The sequence below is a fragment of the Camelina sativa genome, chromosome 16 (assembly GCF_000633955.1).
Source record: "Camelina sativa cultivar DH55 chromosome 16, Cs, whole genome shotgun sequence".
NCBI classification, from domain to species: Eukaryota; Viridiplantae; Streptophyta; class Magnoliopsida; order Brassicales; family Brassicaceae; genus Camelina; species Camelina sativa.
The window spans coordinates 16,667,875-16,687,329 of NC_025700.1; the positions used below are offsets into that span (position 1 = coordinate 16,667,875).

At 35.5% G+C, this 19,455-nt stretch overlaps 1 protein-coding gene across 2 annotated transcripts; it reads right to left on the minus strand.

The window, feature by feature from the left end:
• On the minus strand, nt 9,409–14,748 carry LOC104750827 (DNA (cytosine-5)-methyltransferase CMT3-like). 2 transcript variants are annotated; one of them, XM_010472676.2, is made up of 21 exons: nt 14,425–14,748; nt 14,229–14,266; nt 14,001–14,103; nt 13,506–13,613; nt 13,303–13,422; nt 13,089–13,188; nt 12,768–12,976; nt 12,601–12,666; nt 12,261–12,512; nt 12,110–12,168; nt 11,965–12,031; nt 11,305–11,634; nt 11,159–11,227; nt 10,995–11,081; nt 10,818–10,905; nt 10,592–10,704; nt 10,385–10,489; nt 10,260–10,303; nt 10,090–10,159; nt 9,820–9,923; nt 9,409–9,728 (listed from the first exon to the last, which is right to left on the minus strand). In XM_010472676.2, the coding sequence occupies exons 1-21, from the start codon at nt 14,638–14,640 to the stop codon at nt 9,584–9,586; spliced, it is 2,493 nt and encodes an 830-aa protein (XP_010470978.1). In that variant the 5' UTR covers nt 14,641–14,748; the 3' UTR covers nt 9,409–9,583. The 2 variants fall into 2 exon arrangements, with proteins under 2 accessions (XP_010470978.1, XP_010470977.1); XM_010472675.2 differs by having other exon boundaries at nt 10,592–10,707; nt 14,425–14,747.

The following is a 19,455-nucleotide window of genomic DNA, read 5'->3' on the forward strand; positions in this document are numbered from 1 at the left end:
TTTTTCCCACTAATCGACGATAGATTATATATGAGATAAATCCATATCAGCTTAAACTAAGAAAATTATTTTCGATGTAAAGATACATGGCTTTAATTAGGATATATATCTAGTACCAAGAAAATTGAGATATCAAAGAAATTAAAGTAAGAATAAATTTTCTAATGAATCAAGACTTAGATCTATACGTATTCATGAATGTAATTTGGACATGCACCTTACAATATATACTCCTTATCTCTCGCATTATGTTCGTAGTTCTTAAAGTTCTCCAAAATTAAAATGTCTAGGAGGTAGTGGACAGTTATGATTTAGTAATACCATATTTAGCGGAAAGCATGGCATATAGTCTAACACACACATTTAATAAACAATATGCGTTCGTCGTCGAGTGCATCCACCGCCGATTGTCGAGTGCTTGCTGATGAAACAAATAAATATCCTCTTTTTGCCTATATATTATGTATTATTATATATGTATTTTAGTCACAGTGCAAGTTACATACATAATACATAAAAGAATCTGAACAGTCAGAAGACAACATATCATGATGATGACGACTTCAAGGTCACCTAAGTGCAAAACCAAATTAACACCAGGTGGTTTGTATATATAATCTCATCAATCACCTAGGCTCATTTTAGTTATAACATATTAGATTCAGTTAGTCGAATATGGGGTTTGAAGAACGGAAGATTTTAAAATTCAACATAAACAACTAAAAGAACAAAAAAAATTGAGATCTTTTTTTAGTAGAGAGACTTGATGAAAAATTCTTTCACAAATAACAATTGTTTTTTAATGCATTCTCATATATGAAAAAGAAACACATAAATTAGAATTTCGAAGAAAAGGGATAATTTGTTTGTAGAGGTTATTGACCATGTAAGTTCTTAAAAGTTATATTTTCTCAATTTAACAAACTATGTCGTTTTAATATTCTACTTTCATTTTATAATATATAATTTAAATTAAAATATATTTTTAATATAATTTTCAATTCAAGTAAGCAAAAGAATAAGAATGTGAGGGCGATACTATAATTTTTTTCTTATCATCTTCAATGTAGTAGTCTTCAAACAGTTTTTTCTTTGTTTACAATATATAATTTAAAATTAAAATTATCTAAAAAAAAAATGTTTTCAATTCAAGTAAGAAAAAGAATGTGAGGGCGATACGATAATTTTTTTCTTATCATCCTGAATTTTATTAAAATTTGTTTTTTAACCAAGAAAAAATTATATTTATTTAAAAGAGATATTTAAGTTAGCAGACAACTAGAAATTCTCAGAGTCACTATTGAAGAAAAAAAAAATTTCTTAGACACTAAACCCTATGGAAAGAGGACAAAAAACTAAACTATAAATACAAAATAAATAATATCGAAACTAGATCGAAAGAATACGACTCCTTAAACTATAAGCAAAAATAATAAGGCAACGATTTTTAAAGTGACAAAACCAAAATAGTATAGAAACTTTTTTTTTTGAAAAACACATATGGTTTATTACGTAGATAACACTTACCTTCTCCTATTATGATGAGAACCAGACTCTCGAGAACCAAGGACATCATAATCCGATAAGCAAAGAGCACTCATTGAAGTTCATAGAAACTCAAACACACTTATGATGCGACGACGACGTCTGATGCGTCTCATTACATCTAACTAGAATTCTTCAAAAGGTGATCATATATAAACAAATAATGAAGGCAGGGACAAGGAGCAAACAAAACTTCTCGAAGTTAACACACGCTGTGAACACTAAGGACAAGAAAACACTATAAGCTTTGGAGACTAGCAACCAAACACTATGCACGAAACTTCTGCTAAGAAAGGAGCCGGACCTAATAGGAACCACATGCTGAAGCAAGGAGACAAAGACTGAGAGAAAAGGCAATGGCTGGACGGAGCTGATAAGGATCCTCAGTCATTCCGTAAGTACGACTTAAAAACGAAAAAGGCGCAAGATCAGAAACAAAATCTGAGACAGGAACAAGTAAACCACAATGGCAATTATTCTTCACACCAACTGTTGATCAAAGATCTAGCATCATCATCTTTATTTTTCATCAGAAATCCTCACAGACATGGCTGCTTTGACCGTCAAACATGAGACAACAAAAACCCATGACCACATAAATAAGAAGTATCACCTAAGAGACCAGGACACGTCGGATCTGACAAAGAAAAAGAGACTTCTCTTTGAACCGCTGGGAGAGGAAGAAAAACACTCAAAAGACCATGGGGCAAGCCTCACCGTGAAGGCCATCTCATTCGCTGAGCACACCAACAACATCATCAAACCACCAGATCTAGCCGGGCGACCCAAACAAGAACAAAACAAACTATAAACATAACATCGGGGGGCTTTCACAGTTACGGCGATGAGCGCCAGTCACCAGAGAGAACGAACGGAGAACCTGATTTTTCTGGCGGCTAAAGCAAACTTTGGTCGAGAGAGTTTTTGGATGTTCTCATTGGCAACAGACCGGGTTGGTCTTGGACTTCGACTGGGCATGAGGGAAGGAGGAAAGTCAAGGCACATGTTTCTCTATTAAGAACCAAGACCCTACTGACTTACAATTACGCCCAGTGACCCTAATTAGAATAAAAATTGATATTTTTACCAAAAAATATATGCATTGAAAAATTTAAAAAATTAGTTGTAAAACAATTTTTTTTTCTACAATGACAACTAAAAAGGGAAAGGAGTATATATTAAATTGTACTCCCTCTATCTCGTAAAGATTGATGTTTTGGGATATTTTTTTGTCCCACAGAGATTGATGTTTTGTAAACTTCAAGAAGTAATCATTGAAAATATTTAAAATTTTGAATTTTTCTTGATTTAAAACTAAATAATACTTCCTCTGTTCCCAAAAGATTGATGTTTCGAAGATTTTACACATTTTAAGAAAACAATGATTACGGATTTAAAATAAATTATTTTCTCTCACTAAATATATATTGTTTAGTTGTAGACCAATAACAGTTTAGAAATTTAAATGATTATATCTTGAAGTTTACAAAATATTAACTTTAGTTAATTCAAAATTGTAGAAAATCAGTCTTTGTGGGACAAAAAAATATCTCAAAACATCAATTTATCATGGACAAAGGGAGTATCTCTTTAGTCATAGAAAAAATATATTTAAACTCAGTAATCATTCTTTTCTTAAAATGTGTAAAAGCTTCTAAACATCAATTTTGACGAGACATATGGAGTATTTGCTCTCTTAATGACAAAAAAACAATTGTACAAAATGCATTCACCTCAATTGCTTATTTTCTACGCGTTAAGATTAATACATCTGAATTCACCTGAAATTAATCACCGCAAATTAGGGGTAGAGTATTGTCTATTGGTTAGCGATTCTGAAACTCAGTAGTTGTCGGTTGTGCCACGATCACGGTTATGTTTTCTATATGTCAAGGAGTCGAGATATTTTTTAATTTATTTTTGTCTCATTATGTATATATACGCCATATTTTTCTTTTTATGGCTTTGACGTCTTTGCATATATATGTGTTTATTCTTGTCCTGGGCGTTCGGCAGAAACAGGTTGTTCGAGTCGGGTTGTTCGGTTTGGTACTCAGGTTAATCGGGTCGGTTATAGGATTTTAAATCAGTTCCGAATTGAAACCGAATAAATAAAAAAAAAACTAGATAATGGGCTTAATTTAATACAAATTTACAAACAACTAAAGTAATTGACCTAAACAGATAACCAACCCATTAACAACTAAACCAATCTGAAAACAACTGCAAAGCCTAAATGTCAGGTCCACCAAACATTAGGGTTTTCGAGACATGTTGTGGCGGCGAGTTGTGGTTGCGGTGGATGGTGATCTAAGACGGTGAAGATTGACGGTTCTGGGCGTCCATTTTTCACCTGCCATCATTGAAACCACATGAAAATTGATTACATAAACCAGTAAAAATAAAATCATCAAACAACAAAGAACAACGGTTAGGTCTTACAAAGATGAGGAACACAAACACAACACTAGCACCCTAAACAAAGTAAAATCTAAACAAATAATAGATAATCTCTGATTTTGAAGTTGAAAATCTAACCCTAAAATTCTTCAAATTGAATCCGAAGTTATCAATACATAGAAAGAGCTTACAGAGGAAAGAATCAAATGTAGAATTAAAGAGAAAGAAGAAGAGCTTACCCCTTAAGAAATTTGTGGTTATGGATTGAATCTCTGTGAAAAGATTCCTTTCTTAACCATGATTGAGATTTGAGAGAATGAAAGAGGATGTTGAAGATAATGAATTATTGTAGGGAAAGAGATGTGTTGATAATTATTGATTACATCGGAGGAGAGGAGAAGAAGATGAATGGTGGATCGAGTTCCCAAGTGGCAGCCAAAGAAGAAGAACAAAACAAATTAGGGTTGTGACTAATTATTAGCCTTATATATGGCTGCAAAATCTCGGTTGGAAGAAAACCGATCGGTTCCGATTACCGAACCAAACCGAACCAAAATCCGAAATCTCAAATAAATTTTACCGAATGGTTACCTTTATTCTCTTCGGTTTACGCCGATAAAGGAAAATATCAGGTTGTCCGGTTCGGTTTGATCGGGTTTGGCCGAACGCCCAAGGTGGGTACCGAGGATATGTAGTATGTACATAAATAGATAATGAAGGGATTTGGTACACAGTACACTTATATAAGTGAGGGAAGAAACGTGAGGTTAGTTTGCAATATCTAACCTAAACCTAACCTCCTCCATCTATTCGTTTCACCTCATTTTTGTATCTTAAAAGTTTTCTTGAAGTTATGGACGGGAGCTGATGATTTACTGTCTAACAGACACATCTAACTATATAAGTCACGTTTCATACTCATACAAACACATCTAATGGTGATAGGTGTTTGTTCAAGAAAAAAAATAGTGAGGGTGAAAGAGTTCCCAAACAAAAGACAGCTTACATATTCACAGCTAAATGAGACAAACATATGTTTAATCCCGAAAGGAGAACGACCTCGTGAAATGTCAAGATTTCGCCCTATTAGCTTGTGTAACGTGAGCTATAAGGTGATCTCAAAAAATCTGAGCTTACGTCTCAAGAGCTTTTTACCAGAACTTATTTCTGAAACCCAATCTGCCTTTGTGTCAAGAAGATTAATCACAGATAATATTCTCACTACTCAAGAAAATTTTCATGCCCTCCGTTCCAATCAGGCCAACCGGAAAAGATTTATGGCAAGAAAAACGGACATGAGTAAAGCTTATGATAGGGTGGAATCGAATTTCTTATGAGCTTTGATGGAAAAAATGGGATTTGATCAAAAATGGGTGGGTTGGATAATGCAATGCATTACCTCCGTCTCCTACCGTATTTTGATCAATGGAGATCCTAAGGGACGGATTAGGCCAACACGTGGGATTCGTCAGGGGGATCCAATTTCTCCATACCTATTTATACTTTGTACTGAGGCCTTAATTGCTCAGATTAGGAACGCAGAAAGTGAGGGAAAGATCCAGGGTTTACGTATTTCGAACGCAAGCCCACGCGTTTCCCATTTACTTTTTGCAGACGACAGTTTATTCTTCTGCAGAGCCGATCCTCGGCAATGCAAGGAAATTATCGATATAATCCGCTTTTATAGCGAGGCATCTGGACAAGAAATTAACTTCTCCAAATCTTCCATCATGTTTGGAACCGAGGTCCCGTCCCATATACGTCAAGAGATCAAATCTATTGTTGGGATATCACAAGAAGGAGGCATGGGTACATACTTGGGTCTCCCTGAGAAGATTCATGGGTCAAAGGAACAAGTCTTTGCATTTGTGAGGGATAGACTCCATAAGAAGGTAAACTTATGGACTTCAAAATCTCTATCCAAGGGAGGCAAAGAAGTCCTGATCAAATCAGTGGTGCAAGTAATTCCGACATATGTAATGTCGTGTTTTCTCTTACCAAAATCTATATGCTTAAAATTAACTAGCGCAGTAGCCAATTTCTGGTGGAGCAATAAAGCAGACAATAAAGGACTACATTGGTTATCATGGGAGCAAATGTGTACTCAACTTTCGGAAGGTGAGCTAGGTTTTAGAACACTAGAAGAATTTAATCTTGCCCTTTTGGCAAAGCAACTATGGAGATTGCTGAGATATCCAGATTCCCTTCTTAGTCGAGTTCTAAAAGGGAGATACTTTCGCTACTGTAATCCATTAGAGATACAAGTATCAAATCGACCTTCATATGGTTGGAGGAGTATGTTGGCAGCAAAGCATGTTTTTTCCTACGGAATTCGTAAGACCATAAGCTCGGGTTTTAATACGTGCATCTGGACTGAACCATGGATCCCAGATACGGTAGCACGGCCACCCCAAAGTTTAAATAATGAGAGAATTCCCTTGATTTGTGTTAACACCTTGATAGATTTTAACACAAAAAAGTGGAAAATTGAACGTCTTCGGGAACTCTTCCCCCGAAAGAAGTTACCCTTATTTTGGGGATTAAACCGAGCTTGAATGCCTTGAGGGACGGTTATTCTTGGACTCTGACAAAGTCTCCAAATTATACCGTTAAATCTGGATATGAAGCCGCGAGAGCTATCTCTCGCCCTGCTCGCGACCCCCCTTCTCAGGGGCCTAGTGTTACGACACTTAAGGCGCAAGCATGGAAGTTAAAAACATCACGAAAGCTTAAGCATTTCGTGTGGCAATGTGTGACTGGGTGCTTGGCAACATGTCAACGCCTGCATTATCGCCATATTGGTAGAGACAAAGATTGTCCTAGATGTGGAGTGGAGGAGGAAACTATAAACCATATGCTATTTGAATGCCCCCCAGCACGTCAAGTATGGGCTTTATCGACAATCCCTTCCCATCCTATGGTGTTCCCTTCACCTTCCTTATATAGCAACCTAGACTTTCTATATGGGCGTGGTAGAGACTCTGGTGCAACTGATCAAAACTTGAGGACGTTTCCGTGGATGATGTGGTACATCTGGAAGGCAAGAAATAAGAAAGTGTTTGAAAATATCTCTGAGTCTCCGCAAGATACACTGGAGAAAGCTATCCAAGAAGAAGAAGTTTGGAGAAGAGCAAATAACAGAGACGTAGCACCAGCGGTAGTCGAAGCATGCATACCTTCGAGCCCAATTCCTCAAGAATCTCTTGTATGCTTTATAGATGGATCTTGGCACACAGAGGTGGATAGGAGTGGGCATGGCTGGATTGCGTCTATGGGGAATAGAATCCTGCACATGGGGCTAAAAGGATCGCGCAGGAGCTTATCCCCATTACATGCAGAGTTAGATACCCTTATTTGGGCTATGGAGTGCTTATTAGTGTTGGACTTGGATAAAGCTCTTTTTGCTACGAATTGTTCAGACCTCCTAAAGATGACGTCTAATGTCGAGGATTGACCTACCTTTTCATCAGAATTGAAGAATTTTACTCATTTCAGAGATAGATTTGCTCATTTTAGTATTAGATATATTTCCCGAGATGAAAATATCTGTGCTGATAAACTTGCGAAATGTGCAAGAGCATGAAGTTTCTGTTTTTCCTATGTAAGCTCATCGGTACCTAACTGGCTCTCTCTTGGAAAGATTCAACTCCGATAACTTAATATATGGGGTTTGACTGTCAAAAAAAAAAAATTCACAAGTCACAACAAACATTTCTACATGCATCAAACTTTTTTAAGAAAAGCAGTAAACTTTTAACTAAACCCACCAATTCATATTAGATATATGTAGCAAGTAGCATGGTGATAAAAAAAAAGCATGGGTAAGTCATCATCTATTTTACCATTTATAGATATTTTACCCACCAATTCATATTAGATATACGTCACGATGCATTAATATAATTTATAAACGTCAACATATATGGACTAATCTAGTTATATACGTGACTCGTTTCTTCCGCTACCAAAACGGCAAACTGTATCAGTAAACATTAATTTAAAGAAATGGTTGAATAGCTTATCATGATGTTTTTTGTATTATATAAATAATTTACTACGAAATCATGACTCATAGCATAATGGTTTGGAATAGTGTTGTCACCTTATCACAACCCAAATTCAAACCCCACACATATAGCATATCGCAATAATGACTTGAGCTTAGCTAATTTTAAAACATTGATTAGTAATGTAATTTAATTTATCTTAATAGCTATACATAAACTTACAGAAAGATCACATAATGTGTACACAAACGTTTAATTACGACTTAGCCATGTGAAAAAGGAGATTGGAACGAAGCTATTTTATACAACCACTGATTTTAAATATAATACGAGAAAGATACAAAAGGGGATGTCCACATCTATCCGAGTCATTCATCTATTTTTATTAGTTACATAAACTCAACATATAACGTGATATTTTTCGCTTTCTTTAGCATTAAAAATTCAGACTAGTATTTAAACTAGTGGTGAGGGAGGCCATCAGATCTATAATTGGGTGAAGATAATAATATTAATGGGACAATTAACAAATTGATAGGAGCTAGGTATCCATTTTAATACAATCTTCACACTATTAATAAGACAAAATAATATAGCTTGTTGGGTATAATCTAGGAAGTTCTCGGAAAGGAAAACTAATATAACTAATCAGCTTCGGTGCGTCAAGTCGATTCATCGATGATGTATATTTGTATTATTAATAGACCATGCCCGACACAAACGACGATGTTCGAGTTAGTGGACCAGTCTTGTATTCTATGTAAATTTGTTGATTAACCAGTGATTTTTATATTACAGGTTTTTTTCAATAATCTGTAAACAGGTTTTGCCGGGATATACATATTGATTACTTATATGAAAATCAATAATTTGGGAGAAAAATACTTATATGACATGTATCGGGTCAATAAAAATATGTTCCGAATCCTAGGAAAAAGTGTGATTCCTTTCATATTTGTTATTTAAAACCTTAAATATATTAAGACTTTTAGAAATACACTACAAACTTGTGTTAAATGCCGTTGAAACGAACACCTCGTAAGAAAAGAGAGCCATATACTGATATACAGCAAACTACTGATACTACAAAGCAAAATAGAATACAATGATGGAAGAGGCCAATCATAAACGAAAACACACACAAAACATAAACCTCAACAAGCTTGAATACAATACCAAACCAAACAAGGAATCCTATCTTCCAGTTTCCAGACTCCAGAAGTTCTTTGAGAGAATATCATCATAATCTCTCAAATATTTGGGTTTGTCTCTAAGTTAAAATGCCGATGTTTGGGTTTAAGTACCGATGTTTCTATTGGGCTTCATGGGGTTATTAGCAAGCACTTCATATGATTTACCTCCAAAACAGATCATATTTTTTAAGAGGCAAAAAGTTTTTGTAACCCAACGAACCAAACAATGACTTTGATCAAAAAAGAGAGAATCACATTAGAGATATCCATAGAATCTGATTTAAACGAAAATCCTAGAGAAATTCAGAACAATAACTTGGAAATTGTCAAACTTAACAGAAATAAAAAAAATCCAAACTCCCTAGAAAACAATCAAAGATAAACCGAAGGACAATGAAATCAACAGAGTTCATGAAAGCTCGGAAGGAAGATTTGCGTTCAAGGCTTCATGTGAGCGAAACCTTCAGGGAGAGTAAGAAGTGGATCATCGTTTCTTACTATGAGACCTTGGAATGCCATTGCCAAAGCATATCCAAGGGCCTTCGCTACTGGAACTGCAACCGCGTTACCAACTTGAATGTACCTGGAAAACGAAAATATTTATGTAAGATTTAGACTGAATTTCAAATCTCAAATCTCAAAAACTCTAACCAAACGGAATCCCGATTACTCACTTTTGTTTTGGTGGGCCAAAGAGTTTGTAGTCATCAGGAAAGCCCTGGAGCCTGGCGTTTTCTCTGATGGTTAGAACACGATCTTGCTGGGGATGAATGATCACCTGCAATCAGAAACAACGTCAAATAGGTAGCTCTTATGTTGTTTCCAATGTTTCTATCACACCCAAAGGGAATCTATGCAAACCTAGAACACGATAATAACTGTGTCTTTTAGTCTCTAAACGCCAAAATTCAGAACAGATAGTTATTTTTCATGAGAGGTCTCACCTGGTTGTGTGGTTCCGCTCGAGTGACAACCGTAGGGACAGTCTCATCCCACCAGAGGCGTCCAAAGGGCCTAAAAAAAAAAGGCAAATGGTTTAGGTCACACTTCTATAATAGAATAAAATTAGGCAACTTCAGATTTACAGAGGTAAAGAAAGGTAAATGAAACTCACTTGGATGATGTCCCGTCAACATAACTCACGGCATAATCGGGTACCTGATTGAATAACATAGTTAGTCAATACAAAAGAAAAGCAAATTTTATATGAGGACCAAAAAAAAGAGATAATAGTACTACCAATGGATTTCCAGATTCAAGCATGACCCTTTCCATACTCTCATCCAAGTGAACTACATTACCGTGTCCAACAATTACACCAGGGAAGTCCCTAAAATTTGCTCCCTAATACCAAAAGTTGTATTGGAAAAAATCAGAAAAATCCTAGAAAACTAAAACAAACAAGAACCAAAAAAAATAAGATCAACGAATGTGAGAAGGTTGTACCTTTTTCTTGGGGACACGACAAACACGCTGATAATCATCAATATTCAGATTCAAGGGATGGTGATCATATAAGACATGCTTTTTAGACTTGAAATTTGTTGATGACCCTAAAACTTCTGTTCAAAAAGTTTATAAACAATTTTTCAATGAACCTCAAGTTGCCACAGTAGTTGTCTTTTTTTATTGCTTTACGTCGATCCCCAAATAACAAAAGATAGAATCTTACCATCTTTTCTAAGTCTGATGAACTGCTGAAATGGAGTTATGGGATCTTTGTCATATGGTATCTCATCCCTCACCTCACTGTTTGCAACCTAAACTCAAAGTAAAACTTAGTAAGACGAAAATATGCTAGACAAATAAACTAAGTTTTAGTCAAGATAAGCCACACATCAAGACTTACAGCCGGTAGATCTGACATTATATCTTCAAGTAAAAGCTTGTCTGCCAACTTCACAGTGTGGCCTTCATTATAGGCTACTGTGTTCCTCTGCATCAAATATAAGCAAAGATGAGTATTTGCTATACACATGGAATAGTAATTCACTGTCTTCTTGGGTCTTTTACCTCAAACTCCACAGGAACATTTCCTCTCATGACTACATCATGAGTTGGAAGTGGGAATTGAGGAAGCATCTGAAACAGAAAGGTGCAAATTAAGAATACCATCTATTCATATATATAGAACAAAGAAATAACATTAAGGGTTTTACCTCACTAGAGAGTGCACCGCATAAGAAGAACCGCATGCGGAACTGAGCAAGACCATATGCACCTGCAGCCATCATTCCCATCCGACTCTGGTAATTCATTTGAATAAGCCGTCCCACAGCGTAACGAGCTAGGTAACCCTTAGCAAACTTCAGCATGTCAACCACATTTTCCATTAAAACGTATTTTGGCTTTAGAAACTCCACAATGTTCATATAAACAAGAAGCTGCTTATTTTTCTCATCGTTTAGAGGCTCCTCTGTGTTCCTGAAGCGGTTATGACCACTGATTCCTTGACAGGGCGGACCGCCGCAAATAACATCAACACCTCCCTAAAATAGTGTGTAGGCATTAGTGTCAGTGACATGACATTCTTATATTTCACAAATAAAGTGAGGACTTCTCTGACAGCTGCCACCTAATCACCAATTCCATGATAGTGCTTTAATCCGCAACTATTCAGTTACTAACTCTATTTAACCCATTCAGCAACTTGCAACTAATTGACACACAACAATACAGTTTTGATGAACAATCAAACACAAACTAATATAAGTACTTTATCAATACATAAGACGTATTTGAGCTTAGCACATAAAAGAACTTTGCACAGGTTTCAGAAATTTAAGAGAGCAAATGTATCAGGGTATTAAAAAACATACTTGTAACGGAAGGATGCCAGATTTATATCCACTTTCAACAAACTCCTTGATCTTTTCCCGGCAATTACTGTTTACAGATAAATTTAGAGATTTTAACAAATTATTGACATATTATTTTAAGGAAAACCCTTTTTCTTATGTTTACCTGAGTCCTTCGATAGGTTCCCATGTATCATGCGAAGGAGCATAACCCAGCCACCGTACCTATTATATCAAAACATCAGAGAAGATTGTGGCTATAAGAAGGCAAAACCATGAAATATAGAGTAAAATTTGTACAAACAGAGCAACAATACCTTCAAATAAAGTCCACTTTTCTTTATATTTTTAGGATCGCCGAAGGTAATACCAATAATCTTTGCCACTGTAAATACCTCCCCATCATCTTCATTTTCACTCTCTTTGCTATCATCTTCATCTTCATCGTCCATCCCATAAAGGTTATTATATTCTTCTGAATTTGGACATTTTCTCAAAGAGAAATGAATGCATAGTTTCTCCCATTCCTTAAGCAGCAACAGGAAATCTTCTGCGGACATGTTTCTTACCTAAAATGAAGTGACTTTTGAGACTAAACATATGGGACTAAATTGAATTGTAAAAAAGGAAAACACAAAGAAATAATGAGAATCGTACTTGTGTTTCTGGGTGGTTATGCTCCAAGCTTTTACACGCATGTGCATTCATGTCGACAGCCCATTTCTTGAGAAATCATTTTTATAAAGCAAAAATTTAGCATCAAAGAGATTAAACAAATCTGACAAACTATTAAACAATATAATTAGTAAGTAAAAATGCCTCACAGTGACAAGGTTCAAACCAGCGAGTTTTGCACCCATGCACAACCCAGTGGACATTGCGCCGCAACCACAGTAGAGGTCAAGCAATCTTGCCTCTCTCTTAGCACCATTGGCTTGGGAAGTTTCGTCATCCTCTGATATAACAGCAGTTCCTCCGTTTACATCATTGTCGCTAGATATTGTTGAACTTTCACTTATAGCCATCATGGTATCTGCACAGTGGAAAGATCTATATATGATTAGTTATCTTCAGAAACTGCAGCATGTCCAATTGACGGTGGAAAGAAATGCTAACTTGAAAGATCAACTGTTAAAAGCACTAACCTTCTTGAAAAGCTTCAAATGTTGAATAAGGCAACAGATAGTTCATATCACAATAATAATCACAGTTTTTTGTTGCAGCGATAGTCTCAGTAGTATTTTCCTGGCATGAGAAACATTTGTAAGTTAGTATCAATGGAAGATTGCACAAAGATACCGAATAACCAAAAACAGACACTATAAATAACAACCGACTATAAATGAAATAAGTACGTACATTTAAGGAAATCATCAAAATTTCAAGCTTTTTGACAAGAGTGCCTAATTCATTTGTATCTCGAACCTTCGAGAAAAACACACGTTTTTCACTTATCAGAGCATTGAGGTTGCCAATTACCTGAAAGTTAAGGAAACCCAAAATTTTAGACAATTAAACATAGAAAAAGAAAAGGTTAAGGACAATAAACTTTTGATTCTTACAGTATCAGAAGCTCTGTAGAACCATTGAGCCGCAAAGTATAACTTCCCGTTAGCCCCTTCGAACATTTCAACAATTTTACAAATGTAAGGCGCGTTTCCCTCACCAGCCTAAATAAACAAAATAAAACTAAACTGTGAGCAGTATAAGTTATGTATAGTAAAGTATCTAATTATTTTGTAAAAGCATAGAACAATATGATAAGCCTCCATCAGTGGTTATTGTTTTAGATGAGATCTCAGCTAGGAAAGGTAGCTATTATCAATGTGTCTTCATTAGCATTTGCAGAAATATAAATCATGACAAACAGAGACAAATTAACAAATTATCCGCCCTGCACTTCCATTTATTCTATAAAAATTAACAATGCTGGCACATTACAAAGTGGTATAAACCCAATAATCATCAAACTCAAACACCAAGAAACATAATGTCTTTCACAATCTGTAAATCGATGCTTTCAAAGGTAATTTTCTCATTCGGAAATAGAGTCATACCTGCACATAAGCATCATCATTAAGCTCATATGTAATGGATTCATCAACAATAGCACGTCTAAAATGGCATCGAGCTCGAATTATCTCTTCAACATCATCATCCCTACAAAACGAAATCACTTAATCAGTCCTTTAAGAAACAAAGTCAAAAACACATTTTTTAATAAACAAAAGTAAAACCGAACTATCTGATTAAGCGCTAGAAGCAAAAGGACTCAAACAACTTACTTCTTCTTTCCCCTTGACCGAGCTACAGGTTTCTTCACCTGAGAACCAAAAAAAAATCAAGAACAAAAGCAAAATTCCTTCAGAAATCAACAGATCTGAAACAAATCCCAGCAAATTTCAAACAGATCTAACCATTTCATACATAACCCACACTCAAACACCCAAGATTCAAGTTTCCGAAAAGTGAAAAAAATACCTCAATCGGTTTGTATCTGTCAGGCCAAGCAGTCTTCGCCTCCGATTCCGGTATAGGCTCGTCCAAGAACCTCGCAATCGGCAATTCCCCTTCCTCGACCACTTCAACCGGCGCTTCTTGCACCGTCTTAGCTCGCTTAGGAGCTCTCTTCCTCGGTTTAGGAGCGGATTTGGTATCGCCGTCGTTCGTCGGAGCTCTCTTACGCTTCGGCGCCATGATTTTTGAGTCGGAGCAGACGAAGAGAACTGAACAGAGTAAAGAGACGAGAGTGAGACTGAAACCCTAGAAAAAAATCGTGTGACGAGTAATTAAATTATCTGAGGAGGTTTGAGGGCGAAATAAGCGCGTCACTCAAGCGCCAAAACTTTTGGGGTTTCGAAATTTTTTGGGAAATTTTAGTTTATTTTTTTAATGAATTTGAAACGTTTGGGCCTAATGAAATGTTGAAGGCCCATCTTCTTTCTCTCACTTTTGCTTTATGAATATGGTAATGAAAGATTATCTTTTCCATATCGATTTATGATTTGTAAAATAATGTGTATGGTTTATGTTAATTTTCGTTTAGTAATCAGATCAAATTTATATAGTTATTTCTAGAATTAGCATATGAAAAATAATTACATGAATCAGATTGAAGATACTGATTACCTACATTTTAAATTTTAAAAATTAACTATTTCCATATTTTGGTCGTTTGGTTTTTTAATTAGTTTGTAATCATTCCCAATGATTAGTGATGTTAAAACGGGTAGGATATCCGTGGGCCTAAACGAGTCAGTTTTAAAAATTTAAGTCCATGGCCCATTTAATAATACTACAAAAAAACAAAAAACTTAAACGAGTTCACTCTTTTAGACCCGCGGGCGTAACGGGTATACCCGAAATTAAACGGGTAGCCCGTTTATTTCTCAACTTGAAACCTAAAAAGCTAAAACGTCGATGTTCCTCACTTCGTCTCTCTCTTTCGATAGATAATTTGTCTCCATCTCCACGAAGCTAAAGCTAAAGCTAAAACATTCACACTCATGTTCCTCACTGCTTCTGGGTAATAGGGTAAGTTTGGTTTTTCTTAATTTTGATTTTGGAGGAATTCGATGGATACTTTGTTAAAATCACCAAACAAGCTCGAATTTTTCGTCCCTCAGTTTCATGGGTTTGAGAGATTAAGCAGTAACAATCCAAACCCTTCAAGGGTTAAGCTTGGTTTGAAGAAAAGGGCTATCAAAATTGGCTCTGGTGTTGTTGTTTCTGCGACTGCGAGTAGTACTAGTGCTTAATTTTAGATGAACCTCTTCTTATACTTAGTTAGTGTTACCATATCTTTGTGATTTTGGATTCAGTTTTGAGTAATTAAGAGTTGTTTAGTTATAAGTATCATAGCTCTTCTCATTGGTGATCCGAATTGGTTTGTTTGGTACTAGTGGGTTTTGTTCTGTTTTGTTGTATCATACAAGTATGAATTCGTATCCAATCTGTTTTATTAATTTTGCAGAATGGACTTAGAAACTGAACATTTGGTAGCAAGGCTTAATGCTCAAAGTGAATATATGGATATGAATGAGGAAGATTGTGATATAGATGCAGAAATTGATGGAAATGAGGAGGAAGAGACAGAACTGCATGGAACATATCAAAGTGAAACTCAATCAACAACTCAAGCAACTCAAGCAACTCAAAATGCTCCACGGAAGAGAAAGTTAACTTCAAAGGTGCGGAAAGATATTGTGTCAGTTGGGATTGAAGATGATGGCGAAGAAAGAGGCAAATGCATCCACTGTAGAACCAAGTTGGTGATCAATACTAAAACACATGGGACTAAGAGCTTGCTTCGTCATTTGGAGAAGTGTCCAAAGAAACCAAAGAATGAAGATAGGCCTCCATATGACCATCAGATTAACCGTGAGATGACCAGTGAGATCATAATTTACCATGATTTGCCATTTCGCTATCCTGAGTATGAGAAAGTTAGAGCTAGAGACAAGTATCTCAATCCCGAGTGTCAACCAATTTGTAGACAGACTACTGCAGCGGATGTGTACAGAAAATATGAGATGGAAAAGGTCAAGCTGAAAGAAGTACTTGCAAACCATCGTGGGCGTGTCTGTTTCACTTCAGACTTATGGAAGTCGTTTAGTGATATCACCACACACTTTTCAGGTTCTAAGTATCCTACTTCTAATGTCTATTTTACACAAGAGTGGAGAATTGAACTGTTTCTGAGGAAATTTGCATCTTGTGATGATGAAGATGTGGCAAAACTGGCTCAGGATATGCAGATTATGTTTACCAAGTATTGGGAGGATTATAGTCTTATTTTGGCAATGGGAGTTGTTTTAGACCCAAGAATGAAACTGCAAATGCTTGAAGTAGCTTATGAAAGAGTTGATCCAACTCTTTCTGCATCGAAAATCAAAAAGCTTAAAGACAATTTGGAGATGCTCTATGAAGATTATAAGGCTAAGTCTAGGACATGTTCTTCAAGTGTTTCTGTAACTCCAAATCCGCATGATTGGATCAATGAATCTCCACTTGATGACGATTATGACAATGTAAGAATGTTGCTTTTGTTGTTTATGTTGCTTATGTTGCTTTTGTTTTTTATGTTGCTTGTGTTGCTTCTTTTCTGTAGGATCTTTTTGAGCTTGAAAAAAGCATCGGAGTTGGAGTCGGCAAGACAAAGACACATCTGGATATCTATTTAGAAGAGTTAAGATTGGAGAGAAAGTCTTTTCCAAAATTGGATGTTTTGTCCTTTGGGAAGGACAACCAGCATCGACTTGGGGAATTAGCCTATATGGCTTGTGAAATACTAAGCATTCCCATCACCACGGTAGCATCTGAATCAGCATTTAGTATTGGATCTCGGGTCATAACTCCTTACAGAAACCGTTTGCTTCCAAAGAATGTTCAAGCTTTGCTCTGTACCCGTAATTGGTTACATGGTTTTGCAGATTATGAAGGTAACTAAACGAGTAAACTCTTAACTTTTACATAAAACTATTTTCCTTAATAAGTGACTTTAATTCACATCTTTAACAGGTAACATAGAGACCAACGATGACATTGGCACAACAGAATGTTCAAGATCAGAATGTTCAAGATCAGATGGGTTTTGATGAGTATGGATCTTAAGATTAGGTGTGTGCTTAAGATGCATCTGAGTGGAATATGCCTTTAGAAGATGATGTTATTGTATTTTGATTAAACAGTTGTTGTTCTATGTGATAGAACTTTTGCTACTATGCCAACACAATCTTCTTCTCTATCCTAAAAATGAAAAGCTTTTCATGGTGAAGGTATAAACGGACCAAATAAATGGGCAGAATATAAACGGAGACATGGTCTAAATGGGCAGAGTATAAACGGGTAAGATATAAACGGGTTCAAAACGGACAGAGCTTAAATGGGCAAGGTAGTCCCATTTTAACATCACTGCTAATGATCACATATTTCTAGAAATAAACACATTGAGAAGAAAAAAGTCACATCTCTAAATGAATCGCATAAATGATGAAATGATTAGACAAATGTTAAGTTTATTAGATTCCATATCGATCTATGATTTATTTAAGTGCTATATTTGGCTTTGAATTAAATCTCGTTTGGAATCAGATCAATTTGTATATACATAAATAAACTTGGAACAACTAAACAGAAACGTGGAAACGTTTAAATGGTAACACTAAACATGAAGGAGAACATGCTACTAACTAATGGAGTAGCTAGTGTTAGACTGTTAGTGTGTTACATTATTTGCAGATAACTGAAATTTTAAGAACAAAAGACTTTTAATTTGGGGATCTCGCCACGCTTGTCGTACGTTATCTCATCACTACTAGACCAAAAGAATTACTCTAACTACTCCTTATTTTGGTTTTATAAAATTGAATAATTTATATGCACCTCTTTAAGTTCATATGCAGACATGGTTCTCTTGGTCTCTCATATGGGCTTGTCACTTGTGTATTGTGTTGTTACTAAAAAAGGGTTGAGTAAGTTGAAGGCATATATATCATCGATGAAGGAAGGAAAAAATAAGTGTATCAGGATCAGAATAATTATGGATGATGATATGAGAATTGTGTTGTGCCTGCCTTTGTCGTGATGGCTGAAATTAGCCAACTTTTGTGCCTTATTTCTTGTCGTGGGTCTACTATGTCTTCTTTGCTTTATTGACATGTTTGTGTTATGCAACAACATACATATATGTATTTAAAATAGATGATATATATATATATATATATATATATATATATATTTTTATGTTTTTCTAATAAAGTAAAGAAGAATCCCTTTATAACTTCTTTTTTTAACCCTTTATATATTTGGTGAGATGTTTTTTTAATTATAATCAAGTTTAGTAAAAATTTAAAAATAAAACATCACACTACAAGAAAATAGCTTAAAACCAATAGGCATATTTGTCGAAAACCATTACCAACGAAAAACAGACAGAAACGTTCGTCGGATCTAGATTATCGGAAAAATTATTCTGTTGGAAATCCATCGGTTATTTCTGACGGATTTCTGACAAAAGTTTAACTGACGGATTTCTGACGGAATTTTTACCGACTGATTTCCGACAGTTGTTTTACTGACGGATTCCTGACGGCTAACGGTTCAGAAATTTCTCTTTATACTGACAGAATTACCAACGAATTATATATATAATTTAAAATAAAAAAATTTAGAAAAATAAAACTAGCATAATTATAAAAATTTAATTAAATTTTTTGTAGTGTCACGATTACATGAACATCACACACGCACACGTTACACGTATACTGTAATGTAAATGTAAGTGTCATGAATACAGTATTTTACACTATGCAGCTAGTTCGCTTACGAGTGGGTGACACGGGAGGAGGGACATATTGTGACTTCTCGAAAACTACGTCGTTGTTGGACTTTCCTAAAATTCGATGTTGAAGTTTTAGGCCATTTATACATTTTTTCATATGGATAGACATTAGTCGAAACATATGCTCATCCCAAATGAAACACGACTGTACAAGTATTCCAAATTTCTAG